The 22,367-nt window shown below is 43.1% G+C and overlaps 1 protein-coding gene across 1 annotated transcript; it reads right to left on the reverse strand.

Annotated features, from left to right (window-relative positions):
* Positions 1-569: 569 nt before the first annotated feature.
* On the reverse strand, positions 570-21,471 carry LOC136628755 (interleukin-7 receptor subunit alpha-like). Its single transcript, XM_066604856.1, has 8 exons — positions 21,365-21,471; positions 20,988-21,112; positions 17,158-17,312; positions 15,341-15,382; positions 10,055-10,238; positions 8,795-8,870; positions 8,094-8,169; positions 570-2,625 (listed from the first exon to the last, which is right to left on the reverse strand). The coding sequence occupies exons 1-8, from the start codon at positions 21,469-21,471 to the stop codon at positions 2,167-2,169; spliced, it is 1,224 nt and encodes a 407-aa protein (XP_066460953.1). The 3' UTR covers positions 570-2,166.
* Between the last annotated feature and the right edge of the window lie 896 nt (positions 21,472-22,367).

Genomic DNA, 22,367 nt, shown 5'->3' on the forward strand with positions numbered 1-22,367 from the left:
TTTCCCTCCACCCTGACCGGTCTCCCTGTCCCCCAGCATGATGCTGCCACCACCAGGTGTCACTGTAGGGATCGTATTGGGCAGGTGATGAGCGGCGCCTGGTTTTCTGTAGATATAATGCTTACACTGTGGCCAAAAAGTTCTGTCTTGGTTCCATCAGACCGGAGAATCTTGTTTTTCACAGTCTGAGGGTGCATTCACACGAACGTATATCGGCTCGGGTTTTACGCCGAGCCGATATACGTTGTCCTCGTGTGCAGGGGGGAGGATGGAAGAGCCAGGGCCAGGAACTGTGCTCCCGCCCCCTCTCTGCCTCCTCTCCGCCCCTCTGCACTATTTGCAATGGGGAGAGGCGGGACAGGGGCGGGGCTAATTCACGGCCTTTAGCCCCGCCCATCCCGCCTCCTCTCATTGCAAATAGTGCAGAGGGGCGGAGAGGAGGCAGAGAGGGGGGCGGGAGCTCAGTTCCTGCACTTGGCTCTTCCATCCTCCCCCCCCCTGCACCCGAGGACAACGTATATCGGCTCAGCGTGAAAACCGAGCCGATATACGTTTGTGTGAATGCACCCTGAGAGTACTTGGCCAGAGTGACCATTGGGTTTTTGATCACCTCTCTTAACAAGGTCCTTCTCCCCCGATTACTTAGTTTGGTTAGTTGGCAGCTCTAGGAAAAGTCCTGGTTGCTCCAACCTTCTTCCATGTAAGAATTATGGGGGCCGCTGGGCTCTTGGGAACTTTCAGGGCAGCAGATACGCTTTTCCAGATCTGTGCCTCCACACAATCCTGTCTCTGAGCTCTGCAGGCAGTTCCTTCCTCCTTATAGCTTAGTTTTGGCTCTGATATGCATTGTGGGCTGCAAGACCTTAAATAGATAGGTCATTTTTTAGAATAATGTAAAATCAACTGAATTTCACACAGGTGATTCCAGTTAAGGTGAAGAAAGATGATCAAGAGAAATAGAGCTAAATGTCAATTGTCATACCGAAGGGTGTGAATACTTATGTCAATTCAAAATGTTTTTCTTTTTTTTTTAAATGTACAAAAAGTTCTAACATTCTGTTCTCACTTTGTTATAATGGGGTATTGAGTGCAGAATGATAGGGGGAAAGTTTTAATTTTTCTTTAATTTGCACAAGACCACAACATAACAAAATGTAAGAAGGGAAAGGGTCTGAAACCTTTCCAGACTCACTGTAAATTTGGACTTTTGGGCTTTGTATTTTGCAGAAGGGAATATTTATTTCAGCACTGAATAATTTTTACCACTATGTGGTGATTTAGAGTGAATTTGCTGCATGTGAGTTGATCAAAAGAGCAACAAACAGCACTTCCTGTGGTCAGGAGTGGTATTGCAAGTACTATTATTTAAAAAAATGACAATTTTGACATTCTTAACTGCACGAGGATGTAGTATTGATACCAAGTCCATTACATTCATTGCAAGTGACTCAAGAATATAAATCAAAAGAGCAACAAACAGCACTCCCTGTGGTCAATAGGGGTAATACAACTTAAATGATTTAAACACATGTTCAATGACCCAAAGAAAGTGATAGAACCCCATTAATGGGCTAATAGTAGGTGGGAGATATTGGTTTTAGCTCTCCATTAAACTAGTTTGCCTCAACTGAATGGGGATGTAGTACTGATACCAGATTCATTACATTCCTGAGATCAATTTTCTGGACCTTTAAGCAATAACAGTAGCTGAAATAGCTGATTTTGATCACTTAGAAGGGGGTTCACATACTTTTGTACATGTAATGTATATATTTTATGCATCAACAGATGAAATAAAGGTCAATTACTCTTACAATGACCTTTAGCAGCTAATATGAGACATTCAGCGAGCATGAAGTAGTGGAGTGTTAATCAGATGATCTATGGATACTGGCAGAGCTGACATTTTTTGGATAGTAGTAACTGTAATTTACGCTTTTCTAGTTTTTTTTTCCCAATATGAAGTGTAACAAGAGGCAGCTTACATCAAGGCTGGACGCGGTATCGACCCAAAGCCCATACATTACAGCTGTGATACCAATGTATAGTGGATGGTAACTGCCTCTTAACATGCCTGCCACATACAGAGCCCCCCCTTGTGGCTTTATGGGGAAGTACTTCACTAAAGATGAGCTATTTTATCACAGTCGAGGCTCCGATGAAACATTAGATATTATTTTTAGGGACTTGCTTTACAGCACTGCTGGGTGTCTTGAAGGCAGACATAGCAATGTAAATATCTTCCCAGCAAAGCCCCTTTAATCCATTTCCTGGATGTTTTACGGCCGCAGACATCATCCCATTGCTGTCGGTTGATGGGTTGCATTTCTCAGAGACATCATTGCCAGGTAGTAGAGTGACGATGCCAAAATTTAGCGGGTTTTCCAATTTGTTTTCTCCGTTATCTGCCAGATTTTTACATTGTCCACTGTTATTAGCATTAGTGGGAGGTCCTCTGCTGCCCTCTGCTGGAGACAGATTGATATGGCAGGCTGGTTTCTCAATGCTGCTGTCTGCGGTGCCGATCTCGTGTTCGTCATCTGGGATCTCTTGTGCTTTGATATAATCTATTTTATTTATAGGTATGCTCTCGCAGTAATCAGGATTGAAGCTTGTATGGAAGTTCTGCAGGACAAATCATAAAAAATAATCACCTGTCAGTTGTGATACAACATGCTGGAAGTTGGCATTTTATGTTTGTACCATCAGCTAAAATTAAAGTTGTTATTATAATTATGCTTAGCATGATAAGAATAGTTTTCCTTACCTGTTGGCTTATCCCCTCTTGCCTCTCCCTCATAATTAGTTACTGGACTAATTATTTACTGTTATGGTCATCCCTCCCTGGTATTGATCTAAATGCTATTGATCCCAACATGTCTGTGCCCTCTTATCCTCTGTCTCTGGAGTTTATCTAGTGCAAATTAAGTTCATCATGTTCCTGACCTCCCATGTGATCATGTGTTATAGTAAATACGTCTTTAGATTTGTTCCATTATGCCTGAGGAAGGACCCTGAGAGGTCTGAAAGCTTGCTATAACATCATGTGTCTTTGATAACCATTAAAAGGTTTTCTATCTGCAAGATTACTTGATTTCTCTTACTGAGAACAATCACATTTCCGTCCCTCATCTCTCGTGGATTCATGACCCTGGAAAAAAGGTTCCTTATTGCCTTCACCCCATTTCCCCATGACTCTAAAACTCATATCCCATAACATACAGGGTTTTAACTCACCCCTAAGCTCTCCAAGCCCTTAGATACTACAAAGGTATACAGGCGGATATTCTCTGTTCGTAAGAAACCCACTTCTCCAATAATTCATTCCCCTGTTATCTTTCCCCATTCTTCTCCACCCTTTATTCAACAATGGCCCCAACCAAAACCAAGGGAGTCACTATCTGCTTCAGTAGATCAGTCCCAATCACTCAGTTGTGGACCCTAAAGGCCGCTAGTTCTCCTCATGGGCACTATTTAAGACATACCGTAGACTATACTATTATACTACACCCCGAATACCAGACAGACTCCCTTTTAATCTAAACTCCTTGAATTAATTAAAACTAGTAAAAATGGCACTGTAATCATATGTGGTGATTCAAACTGTGTCCTATACCAAATATGGATAGAAATGCGATCTCTATGCCGTCCCCACTACCACAACCCCAACATTCAATGTCATGTGCCTTTAGAACATTACTTTCCCAATACCATCTGGTTGAATTACACCCATTTAGCAAAGACTTAGCACATTTTTCATCTCCTCACTCAATGTGCTCAAGAACAGACCACATCTTAATGCCAACTTCTTTCGTACTGCAGATAACGCAGTCTAAAATCCTACCGGTTTCCTGGTCAGATCATTCCTCTATTTACATTTCATTCAACTCTTTCATATCTAAACCCACTAACCTGTCGTGGTCCGTCAATGACTCGCTTTTAGCTATCCCCGAGATTATGACCTCCCTCAAATCCCAAATAAACGGATACTTTGAAATCAACGGCCTTTTCGTCTCTTCTCTTATCGCTCTATAATTCAGAGTAACGATCCGCGCCACCATATAATAAATAATGAGAGTGACTCACCTGGTGCACAGCGGGGTTCCCGTAGACCGTTAAATCATTGGGGAACACCCCGCCTGCACCTGTGATCCGAGTATGCCTGTAGTAATGTACGAAGAGACTTCAGATACCCTTCGATAGGGAAGGAGAGCCGCCGGAATGAAAGCAATCCCAAGGAGAGAAAACTTCCCTCAATGGGTGAAAACGAGCAAATCTTCAAATAGAAAAAACTCTTTCCGCGCTCCTGCTGTAGCTCCTCTTAGGAAAAAATGAACTGTCGTGGCAGACAGTATTTATATAAGATTGCATGCAAGTGGAATTCTTGCAGCAATAAGAATTCCACTTGCATGCAATCTTTGATTTGGAAATAAATTTATGATTAAGTTATATAAATACTGTCTGCCACGACAGCTCATTTTTTCCTAAGAGGAGCTACAGCAGGAGCGCGGAAAGAGTTTTTTCTATTTGAAGATTTGCTCTTATCGCTCTATGGGAAGCACATAAAGTAGTGCTTCAAGTATTCGTTATTCAACTGACGGTTCAACGAAAAAGGGTACGGAGACCATGGCAACTAAAAAGTGAACAGAAATTCCTAACTCGAAGTGACAACTAAAAGCCATCCTTCAGCTACTAATATAAACGTGCTTTTCCTAGACAGAACAGAACTAGATTTATTTATGCCTCATGGCTAGCATGGAACGGAAGATCAGGTGGTCAAATCAATGTTATGATACATTAAATAAGACACCCTCTACGCCACTTGCCCCTACACTCTGACGAGTCCCTTCTATAAACTGTGTACCAGAGGGGCCAAAATCACAGCAAACCCGTTAACCATAATCTCAGAATTTAAACAGTTCTTAAATAAACTTTCCTCTCAAGCTCAATCTGCGTCTCTAGAGCAACTGCCTTCATAGTACTCATTTAGCCAACTATTTCAATAATATGTGGGACGGTCAACCAGTAGGACAAACTTCTCTCTTGGCTGCCATCTCAATGACCCCTAAATCAGAGAAGGATCACCCTAACAAAAAAAATTCCAAATAAGCAAATAGGTGCAGCAGCACTCCACTGGAATGCACCATTAGGTGCAAGGTGTGGGTCTGGTGTGCAAAGCTCAGCAAGTCCTGACTCCAAGAACTAACAACGTCATCCAAATAGAAAGTGAATTGAGCAGCACAACCAGTGATCCCAAATAGTATTTCTTTATTGATCCATAAAGGGCAGAGCAGCAACGTTTCAACTCCTTCTGGAGCTTGACAAAGACTCCAGAAGGAGTTGAAATGTTGCTGCTCTGCCACTTAAACAAAATTATCATCCAATTTCTCTGATCAATGTAAATGTGAAGCTCCTAACTAACATTCTAGCTTCACGCCTTAACACCGCCTTACCAATGTTGATCAAGTTGGTTTTGTTTCAGGTCTCCAGACACGTGATAACATTCTCTGAATCACCCATCTCATACATTTATGCCAATCCTGTAGTATCCCTGCCTTGTTACTATCTCTAGACATATATAAAGCTTTTGACACCTTACGTTGGCCATACTTGTTTGTATAAGAACATTGGAAAAGCCCCAAATGAGTTTCTAACATGGCTACAATATCGTATGTGTCCCCTAAAACATTTGTTAGATACAAGGGCTTCTGTTTGAACTATATCCCTACTCTCCGAGGCGCATGACAGGGATGCTCCTTATCATCCCTCTTGTTTATTCTAGCCATGGAGCCTTTAGCCATCAGAATAAGCAATAATTGAGATTACCTCAGTCCAAAATAAGCTTTGCACGTTTGCATGCGCAGACGACCTGTGCGGCGCGAGCACGCTGGAGCGGCCCCTTCAACGGGACAGAAGAGGCAGACTGCGCAAGTGCGTCTAATCGAGGCAGGAGAAGGATTCGGTCGGCGCCATGGAGACAGGGACGCCAACACAGGGGGGTAAGTATATAACTTCTGTATGGTCAATATTTAATGCACGATGTATATTACAAAGTGCATGTATATGGCCATACAGAAGTGTTTACCTTTACTTCATTTTGCGGGACAACCCCTTTAATAATCCTTGATTGCCATGAGGCATTTCTGGGGATCTTGACGCCATGGGTGAACTATATGTTTCCTTCACAAAACCTATCATTAATATCGCTATAAATTATCACGCTAGAAAAGCTTGTAACATTTTGTATGTTGTGTTCTACATTGTGACTTCACGAGAGATAACCCCCCCTTCTATTTCCCTTTACTCCCCATCCCCTTTAATAACTGTGCGTTGGGCCCTGGCCAGGCTATTAGTTGATGGATTGCTCCATAATGGGGTCAGAAATATAAAATACAATGGCAACAAATCTATGAGAAGCCCAATAAGCACCTATCAATTGTTTATATTTGGTTTCTCCCTATCCCTGGGCAGGTGTGGTCTCCAGACGTCTGATGTCCTATGTGTATGTCAGATGGGTGATGCCTGACACTGTTCCCTATGTCAGCATGGTGGCTGACTTTCTATTCCCCTGGTGTGAGCACACTTGGACTGGCTATGGTATTCCATTTGTATGCATGTGGGCTCTGGGTGGGGTTCCTGTTGTATGTCATATGCACTACTTATTGTATGTCGGTGTGAACAGTGACTTGTGTTGTATGTCTGTGCTCGTGGCTAGACATGAGGTGTGAACAGTCCTGTTCTGGGTTCAGTATGAACAGAGTCGTGTCCTGCATGTGTGTTTTGTGCACTTCTCCAGGTTCCTAATCATCTAGGACCTAGCTATCCCTGAAGACAGTGGGGCTGTCCTTATCAGGATGATTACCCCACTTTTAGGCAGGGGTTCCCCACTTTCCCTGATTACTAAGGGACTGGGGTCCTTCCATCATTGTCTGGAGAGACGTAATTTGTAGTGCAAATACTATGTGTGTTTGCGGTTTTAAATAGGACACGCTTGCATCCGCACGGAGGAGTGGTGCTCCAGTGCGCCAGGCGGATGTAACAACTCCCTTCAATATGTTCCCTACTACTTGCTAAATCTGCATTGGAGCTGTGTACACAAAATAGTGGATTTTTAACCCCTTACTGACCATCATTTGTAGTGCTGAACCCAACAGTCAAACACTGTATCAGGTTGAAATCTGCTAAAAGTTCAGTTCAGTGCGGACCCAAACGTCTGGTAGTTCATCTTGGCTGAACCCACTAAAAGAAGAAGATATTTTCACCTTCTTCTCCTTCTTTTCTTCCATTTTATTTTGTTTTTTTTTCTTTTTTCTGCTCCTTTTTTCCCTCTCTTTCCTTCTTCATATTTTGCCTTCTTTTTCTTTCTTATTCTTATTTTTCCATTTTTTCCTTCTTTCCTCCTTTTTTCTTATTTTTCCTTCTTCCTATTTTGCCTTCTTGTTTATTCTTCTCTTGTCTTCTTTTTCATTCTTCTTTTCCCTCCTCCTTATTTACCTTCTATTTTCCTTTGCCTTCTTTTTCTTTTCCTTCTTATTTCGCCTTTTTTTTCATCAACTTTGTCTTGAAAAAACTCAAAGGTGCCTCTAGTTGACCTAAGAGTGTTATACAGGACTTTATGGCTCTTAGGCAGTGTTATACACCAGTTTTAGGGTATTAAATACACCCCTAGTTGACCTAAGAGTATTATAGAGGAGTTTCATGGCTCTTAGGCAGTGTTATACACCAGTTTTGAGGTATTCCTGAAGTTGTGGTTCAGTTTAAAAAATTTGGACCAAACCAAATTTGCCAAAATTTGGCGAACGGACCGAACTGAACTTTTCAAAAGTTTGCTCATTACTAATCATTAGTTGTCAGGTGGAGTAGAAAAATTCATATGTGTGGATAAAAATCACACCACTATGCCCTAATGACCGTGGGTCACAGAACACGGTACGATAGGCTGTAGGTTCTGAACCCCTGTCACAGGTAGTGTAAAGTGATATTGCACTGCATTGTAGTGTGAACACGTTTTTGTGCTTTTTTTTCCATATAGTGAGTCTATAGAATCTCGTGACTTTGCATCTGAGCATTATGTCGATCAGTGCAGTACGTACCTGTTTTGGCTTGTTACAAAATTTCTCCAGTGTTTTTTTATGATCTGGGATTTCGGGCCATATGAAGGGCTTAATTCTGCAAATGTAAAGGTAAAGACGGTCATCTCTTCATAGAAAACAATGTTCATTCAGCAACTACCAAAAATCAGTTACAAGAACAGCCTTACAGATAGAGAGTAGAGATGAGCGAGTATACTCGCTAAGGCACATTACTCGAGCGAGTAGTGCCTTAGCCGAGTATCTCCCCGCTCATCTCTAAAGATTCGGGGGCCGGCGCGGGAGAGCGGGGAGGAACAGAGAGGAGATCTCTCTCTCCCCCCCCCTGCTTCCCTCCTGCTCCCCGCCGCAACTCACCTGTCACCGGCGCCGGCCCCCGAATCTTTAGAGACGCGCGGGGAGATATTCGGCTAAGGCACTACTCGCTCGAGTAATGTGCCTTAGCTAGTATACTCGCTCATCTCTAATAGAGAGGATTTACTAATCCTAGCGTGTAAACTTGGAAATACACCAAATTTATCACAGTGGCTAATACTGCATGACAGGTTTGATGTGTCATCGGACACTTTTGTCTGAAATTATACAACCTTTTAGTTGTATTGGTGTACTCCAAAACTTTATGCCAAACTTTTTGCATTGATGTGCAGTTCACACTAACTGATATTTGTTTGCACTTACTACATATAAAACTTTTGTATACTTACCTTTTCCAAAATACGGCAATTAATATAACTGCAACCAACAAGAAAAAAGGGATGCTGATATAGGCGACCAAATACCCTTGGAAAGAAATAGACAAAGAAGCAGGTAAATAACATATAATGTACATTAGTCTGTGTGTAAGTTGTAAAGGGTATATGTACCTTTCAGCACAACCTTAATGTTTACATATAGAATTATGTAGTTTATATAAATGATAAGTCACTGTGTACATACATTACTTATTGTGTAGTGATCCAGAGTTACATCTAGTATTATACTCCAGAGCTGCACTCACTATTCTGCTAGTGGAGTCACTGTGTACATACATTACTTATCCTGTACTGATCCTGAGTTACCTCCTGTATTATACTCCAGAGCTGCACTCACTATTCTGCTGGTGGAGTCACTGTGTACATGCATTACTTATCCTGTACTGATCCTGAGTTACATATTGTATTATACTCCAGAGCTGTACTCACTATTCTGCTGGTGGAGTCACTGTGTACATACATTACTTATCCTGTACTGATCCTGAGTTACATCCTGTATTATACCCCAGAGCTGCACTCACTATACTGTTGGTGGGGTCACTGTGTACATACATTACTTATCCTGTACTGATCCTCAGTTACATCCTGTATTATACTCCAGAGCTGCACTCACTATTCTGCTGGAGGAGTCACTGTGTACATACATTACTTATCCTGTACTGACCCTGAGTTACATCCTGTATTATACTCCAGAGCTGTACTCACTATTCTGCTGGTGAAGTCACTGTGTACATACATTACTTATCCTGTACTGATCCTGAGTTACATCATGTATTATACTCCAGAGCTGCACTCACTATTCTGCTGCTGGAGTCACTGTGTACATACATTACTTATCCTGTACTGATCCTGAGTTACATCATGTATTATACTCCAGAGCTGCACTCACTATTCTGCTGGTGGAGTCACTGTGTACATACATTACTTATCCTGTACTGCTCCTGAGTTACATCCTGTATTATACTCCAGAGCTGCACTCACTATTCTGCTGGTGGAGTCACTGTGTACATACATTACTTATCCTGTACTGCTCCTGAGTTACATCTTGTATTATACTCCAGAGCTGCACTCACTATTCTGTTGGTAGAGTCACTGTGTACATACATTACTTATCCTGTACTGATCCTGAGTTACATCCTGTATTATACTTCGGAGCTGCACTCACTATTCTTCTGGTGGAGTCACTGTGTAAAAGCAGTACTATGACATTACCTCCTGTATTATACACTGATGCCTCGGTGTCTTCTGTTCTGAACGTTGATATTGGGCTCCAGGGGCTCCAGGAGCCATGAAAGTATCCTCCTGTAGGAATTGATCTGGCCCTGGCCTCAAACTTTGTGGAATATTCTAGATTTCTCTTCGGAACATAAAAGCTGTCTTTTAAATTTTGAAAACACTAAGAAAAAGAGGAGAAGGAGATAAGCAGGATGCAGAGACAGCTTCTATAGAAACTCCAGGAGATTAAAGGGTTAATACTGGACTCTATATAGTGTGAATTGAGAAAGCTTCCTCACCCTGCTGATAAATGGTTCCATTCGGAACTAGCAGGGCTGTGTACAGTGCAGGGGCCCAGGCTGGTACTTGTTTTCTTACTATATACCTCTACTGAGTGGCATGGGGGGCAAGGGCTTATGAGGGGCAATATCACCGAGTGCTGACCTGCAAAAGGAATGCTCATATGGGGCAGTATGGGTCAGTATTACTGAGTGGGAGCCTATATGGAACATTGTTACTGACTAGGAGTCTTTATGGAGCATTGTTACTGAGTCAGGCCTATATAGAACATTATTACTGAGTGAGGGCCTATATGGGAAATTATCACTGAGCGGGAGCCTATATGGAGCATTATCACTGAGTGGGTGCTATATGGGGCATTATTACTGAGTGGGGGCCTATATGGAGCATTATCACTGAGTGGGGGCCTATATGGAACATTATCACTGAGTGGGTGGTATATGGGGCATTATTACTGAGTGGGGGCCTATATGGAGCATTATCACTGAGTGGGTGCTATATGGGGCATTATTACTGAGTGGGGGCCTATATGGAGCATTATCACTGAGTGAGTGCTATATGGGGCATTATTACTGAGTGGGTGCTATATGGAGCATTATCACTGATTGGGGGCCTATATGGAACATTATCACTGAGTGGGGGCCTATATGCAACATTATTACTGAGTGGGAGTCTTTATGGAGCATTGTTACTGAGTTGGGCCTATATGGAACATTATTACTGAGTGGGTGCCTATATGGGGCATTATTACTGAGTGGGGGCCTATATGGAGCATTATCACTGAGTGGGTGCCTATATGGGGCATTATTACTGAGTGGGGGCCTATATGGAACATTATTACTGACTGGGAGTCTTTATGGAGCATTGTTACTGAGTCAGGCCTATATAGAACATTATTACTGAGTGAGGGCCTATATGGGAAATTATCACTGAGCGGGAGTCTATATGGAGCATTATCACTGAGTGGGTGCTATATGGGGCATTATTACTGAGTGGGGGCCTATATGGAGCATTATCACTGAGTGGGGGCCTATATGGAACATTATCACTGAGTGGGTGGTATATGGGGCATTATTACTGAGTGGGGGCCTATATGGAGCATTATCACTGAGTGGGTGCTATATGGGGCATTATTACTGAGTGGGGGCCTATATGGAGCATTATCACTGAGTGAGTGCTATATGGGGCATTATTACTGAGTGGGGGCCTATATGGAACATTATCACTGAGTGGGGGCCTATATGCAACATTATTACTGAGTGGGAGTCTTTATGGAGCATTGTTACTGAGTTGGGCCTATATGGAACATTATTACTGAGTGGGTGCCTATATGGGGCATTATTACTGAGTGGGGGCCTATATGGAGCATTATCACTGAGTGGGTGCCTATATGGGGCATTATTACTGAGTGGGGGCCTATATGGAACATTATTACTGACTGGGAGTCTTTATGGAGCATTGTTACTGAGTCGGGCCTATATGGAACATTATTACTGAGTGGGTGCCTATATGGTGCATTATTACTAAGTGGGGGCCTATATGGAACATTATTACTGAGTGGGGGCCTATATAGAACATTATTACCTAGTGGAGGCCTATATAGGGTGTAGGCATTTAAAGGGTGAAGCTGTGGATGGAGTGCATCTCCCTCCCAGGGTTTTAGTCTGAACAGGGTGGCAGTCCAGTCCACAACTTCACCCTAGCTCTGAGGAAGCTCAGCTGAGGGCACTGACCCCGTTACTGGGGCATGAAAGGCTGCAGCTCCCAAGGAGTCAGTGTCTAACAGCTTGATGTGGGATTACCACTTGCCTGATGGACCTGAGCACCCTGCGTAGTGAAGATTTGAATGGACTATGTCATATGGATCTTTTGTGTGGCTATACAGCCTGACGGCCTGAGGAGAGGCATACAGCCTGACAGCCTGAGGGGGAAGCCTCTGAACACCTTGTATGGTGCAACTTGCATTTGTGTTTTGTATGGACGTGAGCACCCTGTGTGGTGCCTCTACAAGTTTGAAGGACTTTTTCTGTGTTGCTGTGCTGGAAAAATAAAGCTGAAGCAAGTTTTATTCCACTTTCTCTTCCTGTGTCTCGCTGTCGCCCCTCCTCTGGAGGATGGTTTATCGCATTGGGAATTACCACTGTGTGGGGGCCTATATGGAGCATTATCACGGAGTGGGGGCCTGTGAGCTGCATTATTACTGAGTGGGGGTCTTTATGGACCATTATTACTGAGTCGGGCCTATATAGAACATTATTACTGAGTGGGTGCCTACATGGGGCACTATTACTGAGGCTTCTTTCACACAAGCGCTTATCAGCTGTCCGTTTTCACAGCCGGCCGATATACGCTACATTGTTAGTAAAAACATCTGGTGAACAGGTGCACAAATCAAACGTTTGTGCACCTGTTCATATGGCCTGGTGAGGCCGGCGCAAATGCGCTGACCTCAGCAGGCCATTTCCTATTTCCCTTCTCTCCCCATTGCAGGCTAAGCTGTCTTCCTCCCAGCTCGCTTTGTGCAATGGGAGGGGGTGGGACGAGGGCGGAGCCTAGCGCCGGTCTGCCCCGTCTACTCCAATTGATGGCTATTAACAAGGGGCGGGGAGAGGGCTGGTGCTTAGCTCCGCCCCATCCTACCCTTGTCTATAGCATAAATGGGAGGAAGCGGGGCGGATCGGCGCTTGGCTCTGCCCTGCCCCCTCCCATTGCACAGAACGAGTGGGGAGGAAGACAGGTGAGCCTGCACGGGGAGAGTAGAACAGAGGGAGGGAGTTTAGTAGCCACGCTGCTAAACTCCCTCCCACTTACGGCCGCTGCCATGGGCTCCCATAGGAGCCCATGCAGTGGCCGACGTGTTCCGGCCCAAAACATAGTTCCAGTCTATATAGAACATTATAACTGAGTGGGGGCCTATAGGGAACATTATTACTGAGTGGGGCCTATGAGGTGCATTATTACTGATTGAGGGCATAAAGAGAGCATTATTATTGAGTCAGGGCACTTTTGCTGTACGTCAGAAATGCCAAGTGGCCCTTACGATGTGGGGCCCACAAGGAGCAGAAAAGCTGGGATACTATTACTGTGTATCACCGGATATGATGGTCCTGTAATTATTTGTACAGTCTGTAAAGTGCCTGTGTAGATCCAGTATATACTGCGATACGGTGACTGTATGGGGGGGTAATGACGGTCTTTGTATAGTGTTTTGTTCAGTAACACTATGGTGGTATTTTTTAGCCCCCATATAGTTTTATTATTGGTAATATTGATATTTGAGGTGGTCTTTATTCAGTGACTGTTTGTTGGTATTAATCACTATAATCATAAAACGCAAAACACGAGGGGGGAGTCCTTGGAGCCACAAAATCTGGTGCAACCATATCAAAAACATGAACCCTGCCCCCACCGGACCAACAGGCTCAGGGGCAACACAAGCCACCCATTGGGTGGCTACTACTACCGTAACTTACAGCCCGAGGGAGTCTACTGCCCCTCCACTAGCCAAGTCACCAGACACCATACACCATACAAATTAACACAAAGGAGGGAGTCTTAGCAGGTGAGACCGTGCCCACCCAACTCCCCCCCCCCCCCCACCCCCCACAATTTCCAATGACTCCAAGGACCCTCCACCTGCCACAGCTGCCATGACAAGAATCAAACTCTCCCTCACCTAACCATAACTATCAGGTGGGACTCGCTCTTCTTCTTCAAAGATTACGCTGACCGCGACCCACCCTCTTAAACAACCCCGTGCATCCTTCTCTCTCCTCCAATCACTGCATTACCCCCTGCATTATTGGTGCAGATTTTGATGTGGACTCACAGCATATTTCACTCTTTGAAGGGATGAATTCTGCGGATCCACATCAAAATCAGCACCAAATCTGCTACCTATGAACATAACCTTAGGGGCAATCATATTGGGACTATAGGGCTGGGTTCCCACGAGATGTAAATCTCATGGACTGTCCGCAGCTGGACCGCATGGAAATTCAGTGAGATTTCCGCAGCTTAAAGTCCCGCGGGTTTTGACTCGGGTTTTGGAGCGTCTGTTTCCAGAGAGGAGAGATGGCCGCAGTGTAAAAGCCAATCAGATTGACATACCACGGCTTTGATATCTGCGTGGCATGTCAATTTCAGTGCGGCTTGGCCGCAGAGTGTGGACAAGAATTTTGCAAATCTCATCCACTTTGCAGCAATTCCGCCCTGTGTGAACCCAGCCTATTATTTAGAAAAAAAAAAGTAATAAAAGTTAAAAAAAAACCTTTCCCCATATTTATAATAAAAACAAATCAAAACAAAAGCATATTAGGTATCACCGCATCCATAAAGTCCGATCTATCATTGTAATGTATTATTTTGTATCCTGCACGATAGAACTGCACTTTTTTTAGTCACCCTGTCTCTAAGAAAAAAAATTAATAAAAAGCGATCAAAAATTACATGACCTTCAAAATGGAACTAATCGAAGCAACAGGACGTCCTTCAAAAAATGAGCCCTCACTCAACTATGTCGACAGAAAACGAAAAAAGTTATGGCAGTCAGAAGATGGTGGCGGAAAAAAAAATATCTTGGAAAAGATAAAATTTTTTTTAAAGTAATAAGGCGGGAAAAAAAAATGCATAAATTTGGTAGCCTACTAATCCTACTGACCCATACAATAAGTTTATCATGTCATTTTTGCTACAATATGTACGCTGTGGGAACAAGACTCTCCCAAAGATGGCAGAATTTGTCTTTTTTTTCATTTCACTCCACTTAGAATTTTTTTTAAAGTTTTTTTAACACAATATATGGCCCATTAAATAGTATCATTGAAAAATACAACTTGTCCCACAAAAAACAAGCCCTCATACAGCAACGTCAATTGATAAATCCTTCCTTTATACTTTCCACATCATTTGGGTCCATCCCCACAGTTAGCAGCACCTCTGGGCCATGTTTATTTGATGGCTATATGGGGTTCCTGTACTTACCACCTTGTGACCGCCACTATTAGGGGTTTCATCTTTACAATTCTGCAACATAGAAAAATACATTTATTTATAACACGGTGACAAATCTCCATTGCAGGAAATGCGACTTATTAGTAGTGTCTATACCACAGTGCTAACCACAGGTACGTCCCCAACAAGAGGCACCAACATACTCCTGCTGCCTATAGAATAGTGCCAGCCATAGTAGTGATTATTGTCCCAGTCCTGTGGCATCACTCTGTTCATTATCTCTGTACTGTGACATCACTGTGCTTATTATTGAACTCCCAGCTTGGAGGTGTGTGGGTGTGGTGTTCAAATCCCACCTAGAATAATATCTGCATGGACTTTGAAGACCTCCGTCCTGATGTTGCCCGTGGTCAGATTTGAAAATAAAAATCCAGCATTGCAAAGCAGCAGCACTAACAACTGAGCCACCACATCTGTCTTCTCTGCTCCGGAGGAGACGAAGAACAAGAAGAATAACCAGAAGCAGAACAAAAAAGATCACCATCCAGATGTTGCCCATGGACAGATTTGAACCTAGAATGTGGCTAATGGGAGGAGGAGGGAGGAGGGAGGAGGGAGGAGGGAGGAGGGAGGAGGAGGATAACCAAACAGAGAACATAAAACTTCATGCAGATATGGTCCATAGTAAGCCATGAAGCTAGAAGCCCAGCAATACAAGGCAGCAGTGCTAGCCACTGAGTCATGATTCTTCAGTGGAGGTAAAGAAGGGGAAGTAAATCTTATTTTCCTTCAATCTCCTTCTTCCCTTTCTTCTTCTTAATGTCCCCCTTTTCCTTCACTTTCTTCTTTTCCTCCTTATTCCTGTACTGTGAGATCCCTGCGTTCATTATCCCTGTACTGACATCACTGCATTTATTATCTCTGTACTGTGACATCACTGCATTTATTATCTCTGTACTGTGACATCACTGCGTATATTATCTCTGCACTGTGACATCACTGCGTATATTATCTCTGCACTGTGACATCACTGCATGTATTATCTCTGCACTGTGACATCACTGCGTTTATTATCTCTGCACTGTGACATCACTGCATTTATTATCTCTGCACTGTGACATCACTGCGTTTATTATCTCTGCACTGTGGCATCACTGCGTTTATTATCTCTGCATTGTGACATCACTGCGTTTATTATCTCTGCATTGTGGCATCACTGCGTTTATTATCTCTGTACTGTGACATCACTGCGTTTATTATCTCTGCATTGTGACATCACTGCGTTTATTATCTCTGCATTGTGACATCACTGCGTTTATTATCTCTGTACTGTGGCATCACTGTGTATATTATCCCTGTACTGTGACATCACTGTATTTATTATTCCGGTACTGTGACATCACTGTATTTATTATCCCTGTACTGTGACATCACTGTGTATATTATCCCTGTACTGTGACATCACTGTGTATATTATCCCTGTACTGTGACATCACTGTAGTTATTATCTCTGTACTGTGACATCACTGTGTGTATTATCCATGTTTTGTGACATCACTGTGTGTATTATCCCTGTACTGTGACATCACTGTGTGTATTATCCCTGTACTGTGACATCACTGTGTGTATTATTCCTGTACTGTGACATCACTGTAGTTATTATCTCTGTACTGTGACATCACTGTGTTTCTTATCTTTGTACATTAAGCAGCCCAAAATAAGCACAAGCTTTTCACGTTTATAAGTCACTGCTGAAGGTGATAATGATTCCAGTTTTGCAACAGGACCTCATGGTTATTTGTTACACCCCTGAAGGACATCCCTCTAAGCCTGAGGGCTCCTCTTACCGGCCACTGTGTTCCTTCCTTGCGCAGAACAAGTTCATGATACAAACGGTCAGTTAGATAGTCGTGATCTTCATAACTCAAAAAAATATCGAACTCGTATTCCTTTGACTGTTTGTTGTACCAGATGGTTATATTGGTTGGACTGTCGGGAATTGCTAAAAATACAAAGAAAAAGAGTCAACGGACTTTGACAAATGGACACAACTATAGCTGTAACATCTACAAGGAGTCCACTGGCAGCACCCAGGGAAATATCTTCTGGCCATAGCCAGTGTGTCCAGTGTAGCCATTGTTCTATGAGCTAAATTAGCCTGAGGCAGAACCCTGAGAGGTTCGAAAGCTCGCTATAACGTATTTTTGTTAGCCATTAAAAGGTATCATATCTACAAGATGACTTGGTTTCTCTTGCTGGGAACAATCACATTTTGGACTCCAGATTGATACATTGTACATAGCTAGTTCTGCTCTCAGCAGAGCAGTGGATACAATCAGAGGCGTAACTTGAAGCTCCTGGGCCCGGTGCAAAATCTGTAACAGGGCCCTCAACTATAATGCTTTATTCATAGCCCCCCGCTTCCAATATGGAGAAGAGAGGCCTTATGGGCCCCCCAAGGCACTTGGGCCTGGGTGCAACCGCATCCCCTGCACCCCCTATAGTTACGCCGCTGGATACAATTGTATCCAGTCTAGACAATGCTCTATGATCTAAACAGCCTGGACTCCAGACTGATACATTGTACATAGCTAGTCCTGCTCTCAGCAGAGCAGTGGATACAATTGTATCGAGTCTAGACAATGCTCTGTGAGCTAAACACATCAGTAGCAGCTGCACAAGTCTCTCTCCTAGGCTCTGTTCAGATCATGTTATGCAGCCTACATAAAGGCTGGTTTACATCGGCCGATGATCACTCAAAGGACGGTTTGAGTGACAGCTTTGAGTGATCATTTTGCATAAAGTATTAAGTAGCTACTCAGCTACTTAAGAGCAATTAAGTGTGCAAAGGAAGCCTTCATTGAAAGCAGTTAATAGCCCGAGCCTATTATCTGAGCTCAGATCCTTTGCTCTCCAGGGAGAAACAATGTTATCAGCACTCCCCCCTGGAGAACTGCTGATAAGAGTGAATGCCGATTTTTAGGTTAGCTTGAATTTAACGATCACCTAGCAGTGCCCGAAAAGGGGATGATGGGCGCACATTTACACGCACTGATTGTCGCTATAACAATCGCTGATTAGCGATTTTTAAGCGATCATCTGCTGGTGTAAATGGGCCTTTAGAGATTTATGGAAGGACTCCTGACATAGATCTCCAACAGAAGGCTGCAAAGTATCCCTCTATGTCAGCATACAATGGCATCTGATGCCCATATGACCCCTTCCCTTTATGAGAACCAATGAAGCCATACAGCACAGCTAGCTGCCACTCAGTAGCACATGTATGTGACTCCCATCATCTCCTGTGGGATCACAATGGGCAGAATATCAGTGCCCTCTGCCACCCTGGGAAGAGTTGCATCTATTCTGCTCCACCTGCACATGTGTGATAGTGTCGCACGGAGGATCCAGGTGATCTCTTTTGTTCCAAGAAGCCGCAAGTCTGGCTCCACCCTGTACGGCTGTATAATCACCGCTAGTGCAATAACATAATAGATCATTCCTACTAGGCAGGGTGCACACTTGTGTTACTAAAACATCTGTGTCACATACACAAACAATTGTCTTATATTATACGGGTACAACTCCATGTGACCTCCGTATTCTGTCCATATTCAGTCCGTCTGACAGGTTTTTTTCTCTGTGTGCCACACTTTTTTCTCATATGCAAAAAAACTGATACAAGGTCTATTCTTTTTTTTTGCAAAAATGGATAGCACATGGATGGCATCTGTTTTTTTCTCTCCTCATTGACTTGAATGGATGAGTCTTGTCCATAAAGTGGATCAGAATACTGTGTGCGATGTGCTTTTTCATGCATTCCATGCCTGCGTGCAAAGACTCACTAGTGTGTGCTGCCATGTTGAGTAATATGGGTCTATTTTTTTATGCCTGGGGCATCAAAAACATCAAGCAGCCTCTCTCTAGGAGTCAGAACAAGGCATATACTAAGGGCTCCTTCACATTGGCGAGGACGATATCCGGCCATGAATCACGGCCTGATATCCCACTTTTCACCATGTGAAAGCACCATGGATAGTAACATAGTATGGTAGGCCGAATGAAGACAATGTCCATCTAGTTCAGCCTGTTTAACCTCCTAGTTGATCCAGAGGAAGGCAAAAACCCCAAGAGGCAGAAGCCAATTAGCGCCGGTGACCAGAACTGTACACAGTATTGCATGTGAGGCCTGACAAGTGCCTTATATAGTGGGAGGATAATGTTCTCGTCCCTCGCCCCTATACCTCTTTTAATGCACCCCAAGACTTTATTTGCTTTTGCAGCAGCTGACTGGCATTGATTGCTCCAGTTAAATCTACAGTCCACTAGTATCCCCAGGTCTTTTTCCATCTCACTTTTCCGTAGCAGTACCCCATTTAGTGTATATTGGTGACATCCGTTTCTCCTGCCCATGTGCATAACCTTACATTTTTCAACATTGAACTTCATTTGCCATTTTCCTGCCCAAGCCCCTAGCTTATCTACGTCCGTTTGTAGCCGTACATTGTCCTCCGTTGCATTGATTATATTGTATAATTTTGTGTCATCTGCAAATATTGATATTTTGCTGTGCAGCCCCTCTGTCAGGTCATTGATAAATATATTGAACAGAATGGGGCCTAATACTGAGCCCTGTGGCACCCCACTAGCGACGGTGGCCCAGTCAGAGTACAAACCATTTATTACCAGCCTCTGCTTTCTATCATTGAGCCAATTCTTTACCCACTTACACACATTTTCACCTAATCCGAGCTGTCTTATTTTATATATCAGCCTATTATGGGACACGGTGTCAAATCCTTTAGAGAAGTCCAGATATACAAGATCAATAGACTCTCCAAGGTCCAGCCTAGAACTTACTTCATCATAGAAGCTGATCAGATTGGTCTGACATGATCAACCCTTCATGAACCCATGCTGGTGAGGAGTTATTCCGTTGTTCTCCTTGAGGTCCTCTTCGGTGGCGTCTCTCAGAAACCCCTTGAATATTTTTCCCATTACTGAAGTGAGACTTACTGGCCTGTAGTTACCAGGCTCACTTTTGGTCCCCTTTTTGTAAATTGGAACCACGTTGGCAATGCGCCAATCCAATGGTACAACCCCTGTCTTGATAGTTTCCATAAATATTAGATATAGTACCCTAGCTATCACATAACGTAGTTCCCTTAGTATCCTTGGGTGTATTCCATCTGGGCCTGGCGATTATCGATTTTAATCTTCTTTAGCCTGTTCCGCACTTCCTCCTGTGTATGAGATATTTTGTGGGGGGTTCATTTTATTCCCCTGCATCTCGTGTGGCATTTCCTTTTCGTTTGTGAATACGCTTGAAAAAAAAACTATTTAATAGATTTGCCTTCCCTCCATCATGGTTGGATGGTTGCCCAGCTTTGGTGGAACTTTACCCACCTCATTAGCCTCTATACTTAGTAGTTTCCAAGGCTTAGAGGGAACATTTCATGTACCTCTACAGTATGTATATACACGGGAGTTTGAGCTCTGAATCAGAAACCCTGAGATCTTGCCAATATAAAGAAATAATGCAGAATTAATCAGAAGGTAATTTTGGACCTAACAACCAGATGATGATAATACGCGAACTCCATCATTCACTTTAAACCTCATCACCTTCATTACAATGTAATTGCAGACAACAGTCAAGGTGAAATAAGCATCTTACCTATGTCCTTAATATTAAACGTTTTACACTGTTCTGATTTCCCCCAGACCAGGCAAACGTTATACTCTTCCAAAAACACATGAAACGTAACATGTTTGTTTTCGGTCCAAGGTTTTGATTCGTTTCTATGAAACATAATAGAGAATGAATGGAGCATCCGGAAAAACAGCATTAGGGTAAAAACACCACAATGTAAACATGTGCTAATCAGAAGAAGGTGCGGATGGAAGTAGCAGCATCTTTGCTCCATAGTTATAGGCTTTAAGGACATCAATAAAGCAGTTGGACCAAAAACTTCACTTAGAGAGGCTTCTGCGTGACTTAACAATGATGGCTTATTCTTAAGATATGCCATCATCACTGACATTGCTTAGCACCTGGCACCAAGGGCATGCAAGTCTTTTTCAGGTGCCTCAGGTCTCTTGGCACCAGCTAACACCATATTCAATAATATCCATGTCTTCACCCTCAACCTCTTCTGCATGATACCTCAGATTTTTATCAATACCCCTGTCTGTCCATGCGGACATCAATAGCAGGGGAGGATGGGAATACAGCACTTGCTGAGCCAAAACCTCCACCGATCAAACACTGGGTGCCTATCCCGAGGTTCAACCATCAATGTTTACACCCAAAAGAATGTGTATAACACCCAGAACTTCTGTTTGAGCTCTGGACCCCAGAAGGCCAAAAAGCCTGAGAAAACCTAAATATCTTCTCTTATGTTGAAATAATTTCTGTTCAGTTATTTCTTATATAGTTATGCCCAGTGAATGTAAGTGATAACCAATATGGTCGCCACTAAAGCTCCCACATGGGCCTTCACTATGTCTTCCCAGTTTCCAATATTGGGCAGGTTTGCTGTTGAAGTGTCAGTAGCCATGTTGGTTGTTACACATTCTTTTCTTACATTATAGTAATCCATTTGGGAACTTACCCAACTCTAAAAGCAATATTCTTCACCTTCCTGGGAGGTAACTTTGTCACATGGCATAAAAGGCGTACGTTGTCAATAAGAATTGTGGAAGAACAGTTAAAGTCTAGTAGCGTTGCATTTTCAGGCTCTTCATCATCTTTAAGAAGATAAAAAAAATGGTTCCAGAAAGATGTTATCTCCATAAAAAGTTCAGTCACTGTAAACATAAATTATATTACTTATCCTGTATTGTACTCCAGAGCAGAACTCACTATTCTGCTGGTGGAGTCACTGGGTACATACATTACTTATCCTGTACTGATCCTGAGTTACATCCTGTATTATACTCCAGAGCTGCACTCACTATTCTGCTGGTGGAGTCACTGTATACATACATTACTTATCCTGTACTGATCCTGAGTTACATCCTGTATTATACTCCAGAGGAGCGCTCACTATTCTGC

Source organism: Eleutherodactylus coqui, chromosome 5 (genome assembly GCF_035609145.1).
Source record: "Eleutherodactylus coqui strain aEleCoq1 chromosome 5, aEleCoq1.hap1, whole genome shotgun sequence".
NCBI lineage: Eukaryota > Metazoa > Chordata > Amphibia > Anura > Eleutherodactylidae > Eleutherodactylus > Eleutherodactylus coqui.

Coding starts and splice junctions, on each gene's coding strand:
- LOC136628755 (XM_066604856.1), bottom strand. CDS start 21,471: ATGCAGAAGAGGTTGAGGGTGAAGACATGGATATTATTGAATATGGTG. Junction 21,113..21,364: donor TTGCATGCCCTTGGTGCCAG/GTGCTAAGCAAT, acceptor TATGTTTCATAG/AAACGAATCAAAACCTTGGA. Junction 2,626..8,093: donor TTTGTAACAAGCCAAAACAG/GTACGTACTGCA, acceptor TTTGTCCTGCAG/AACTTCCATACAAGCTTCAA.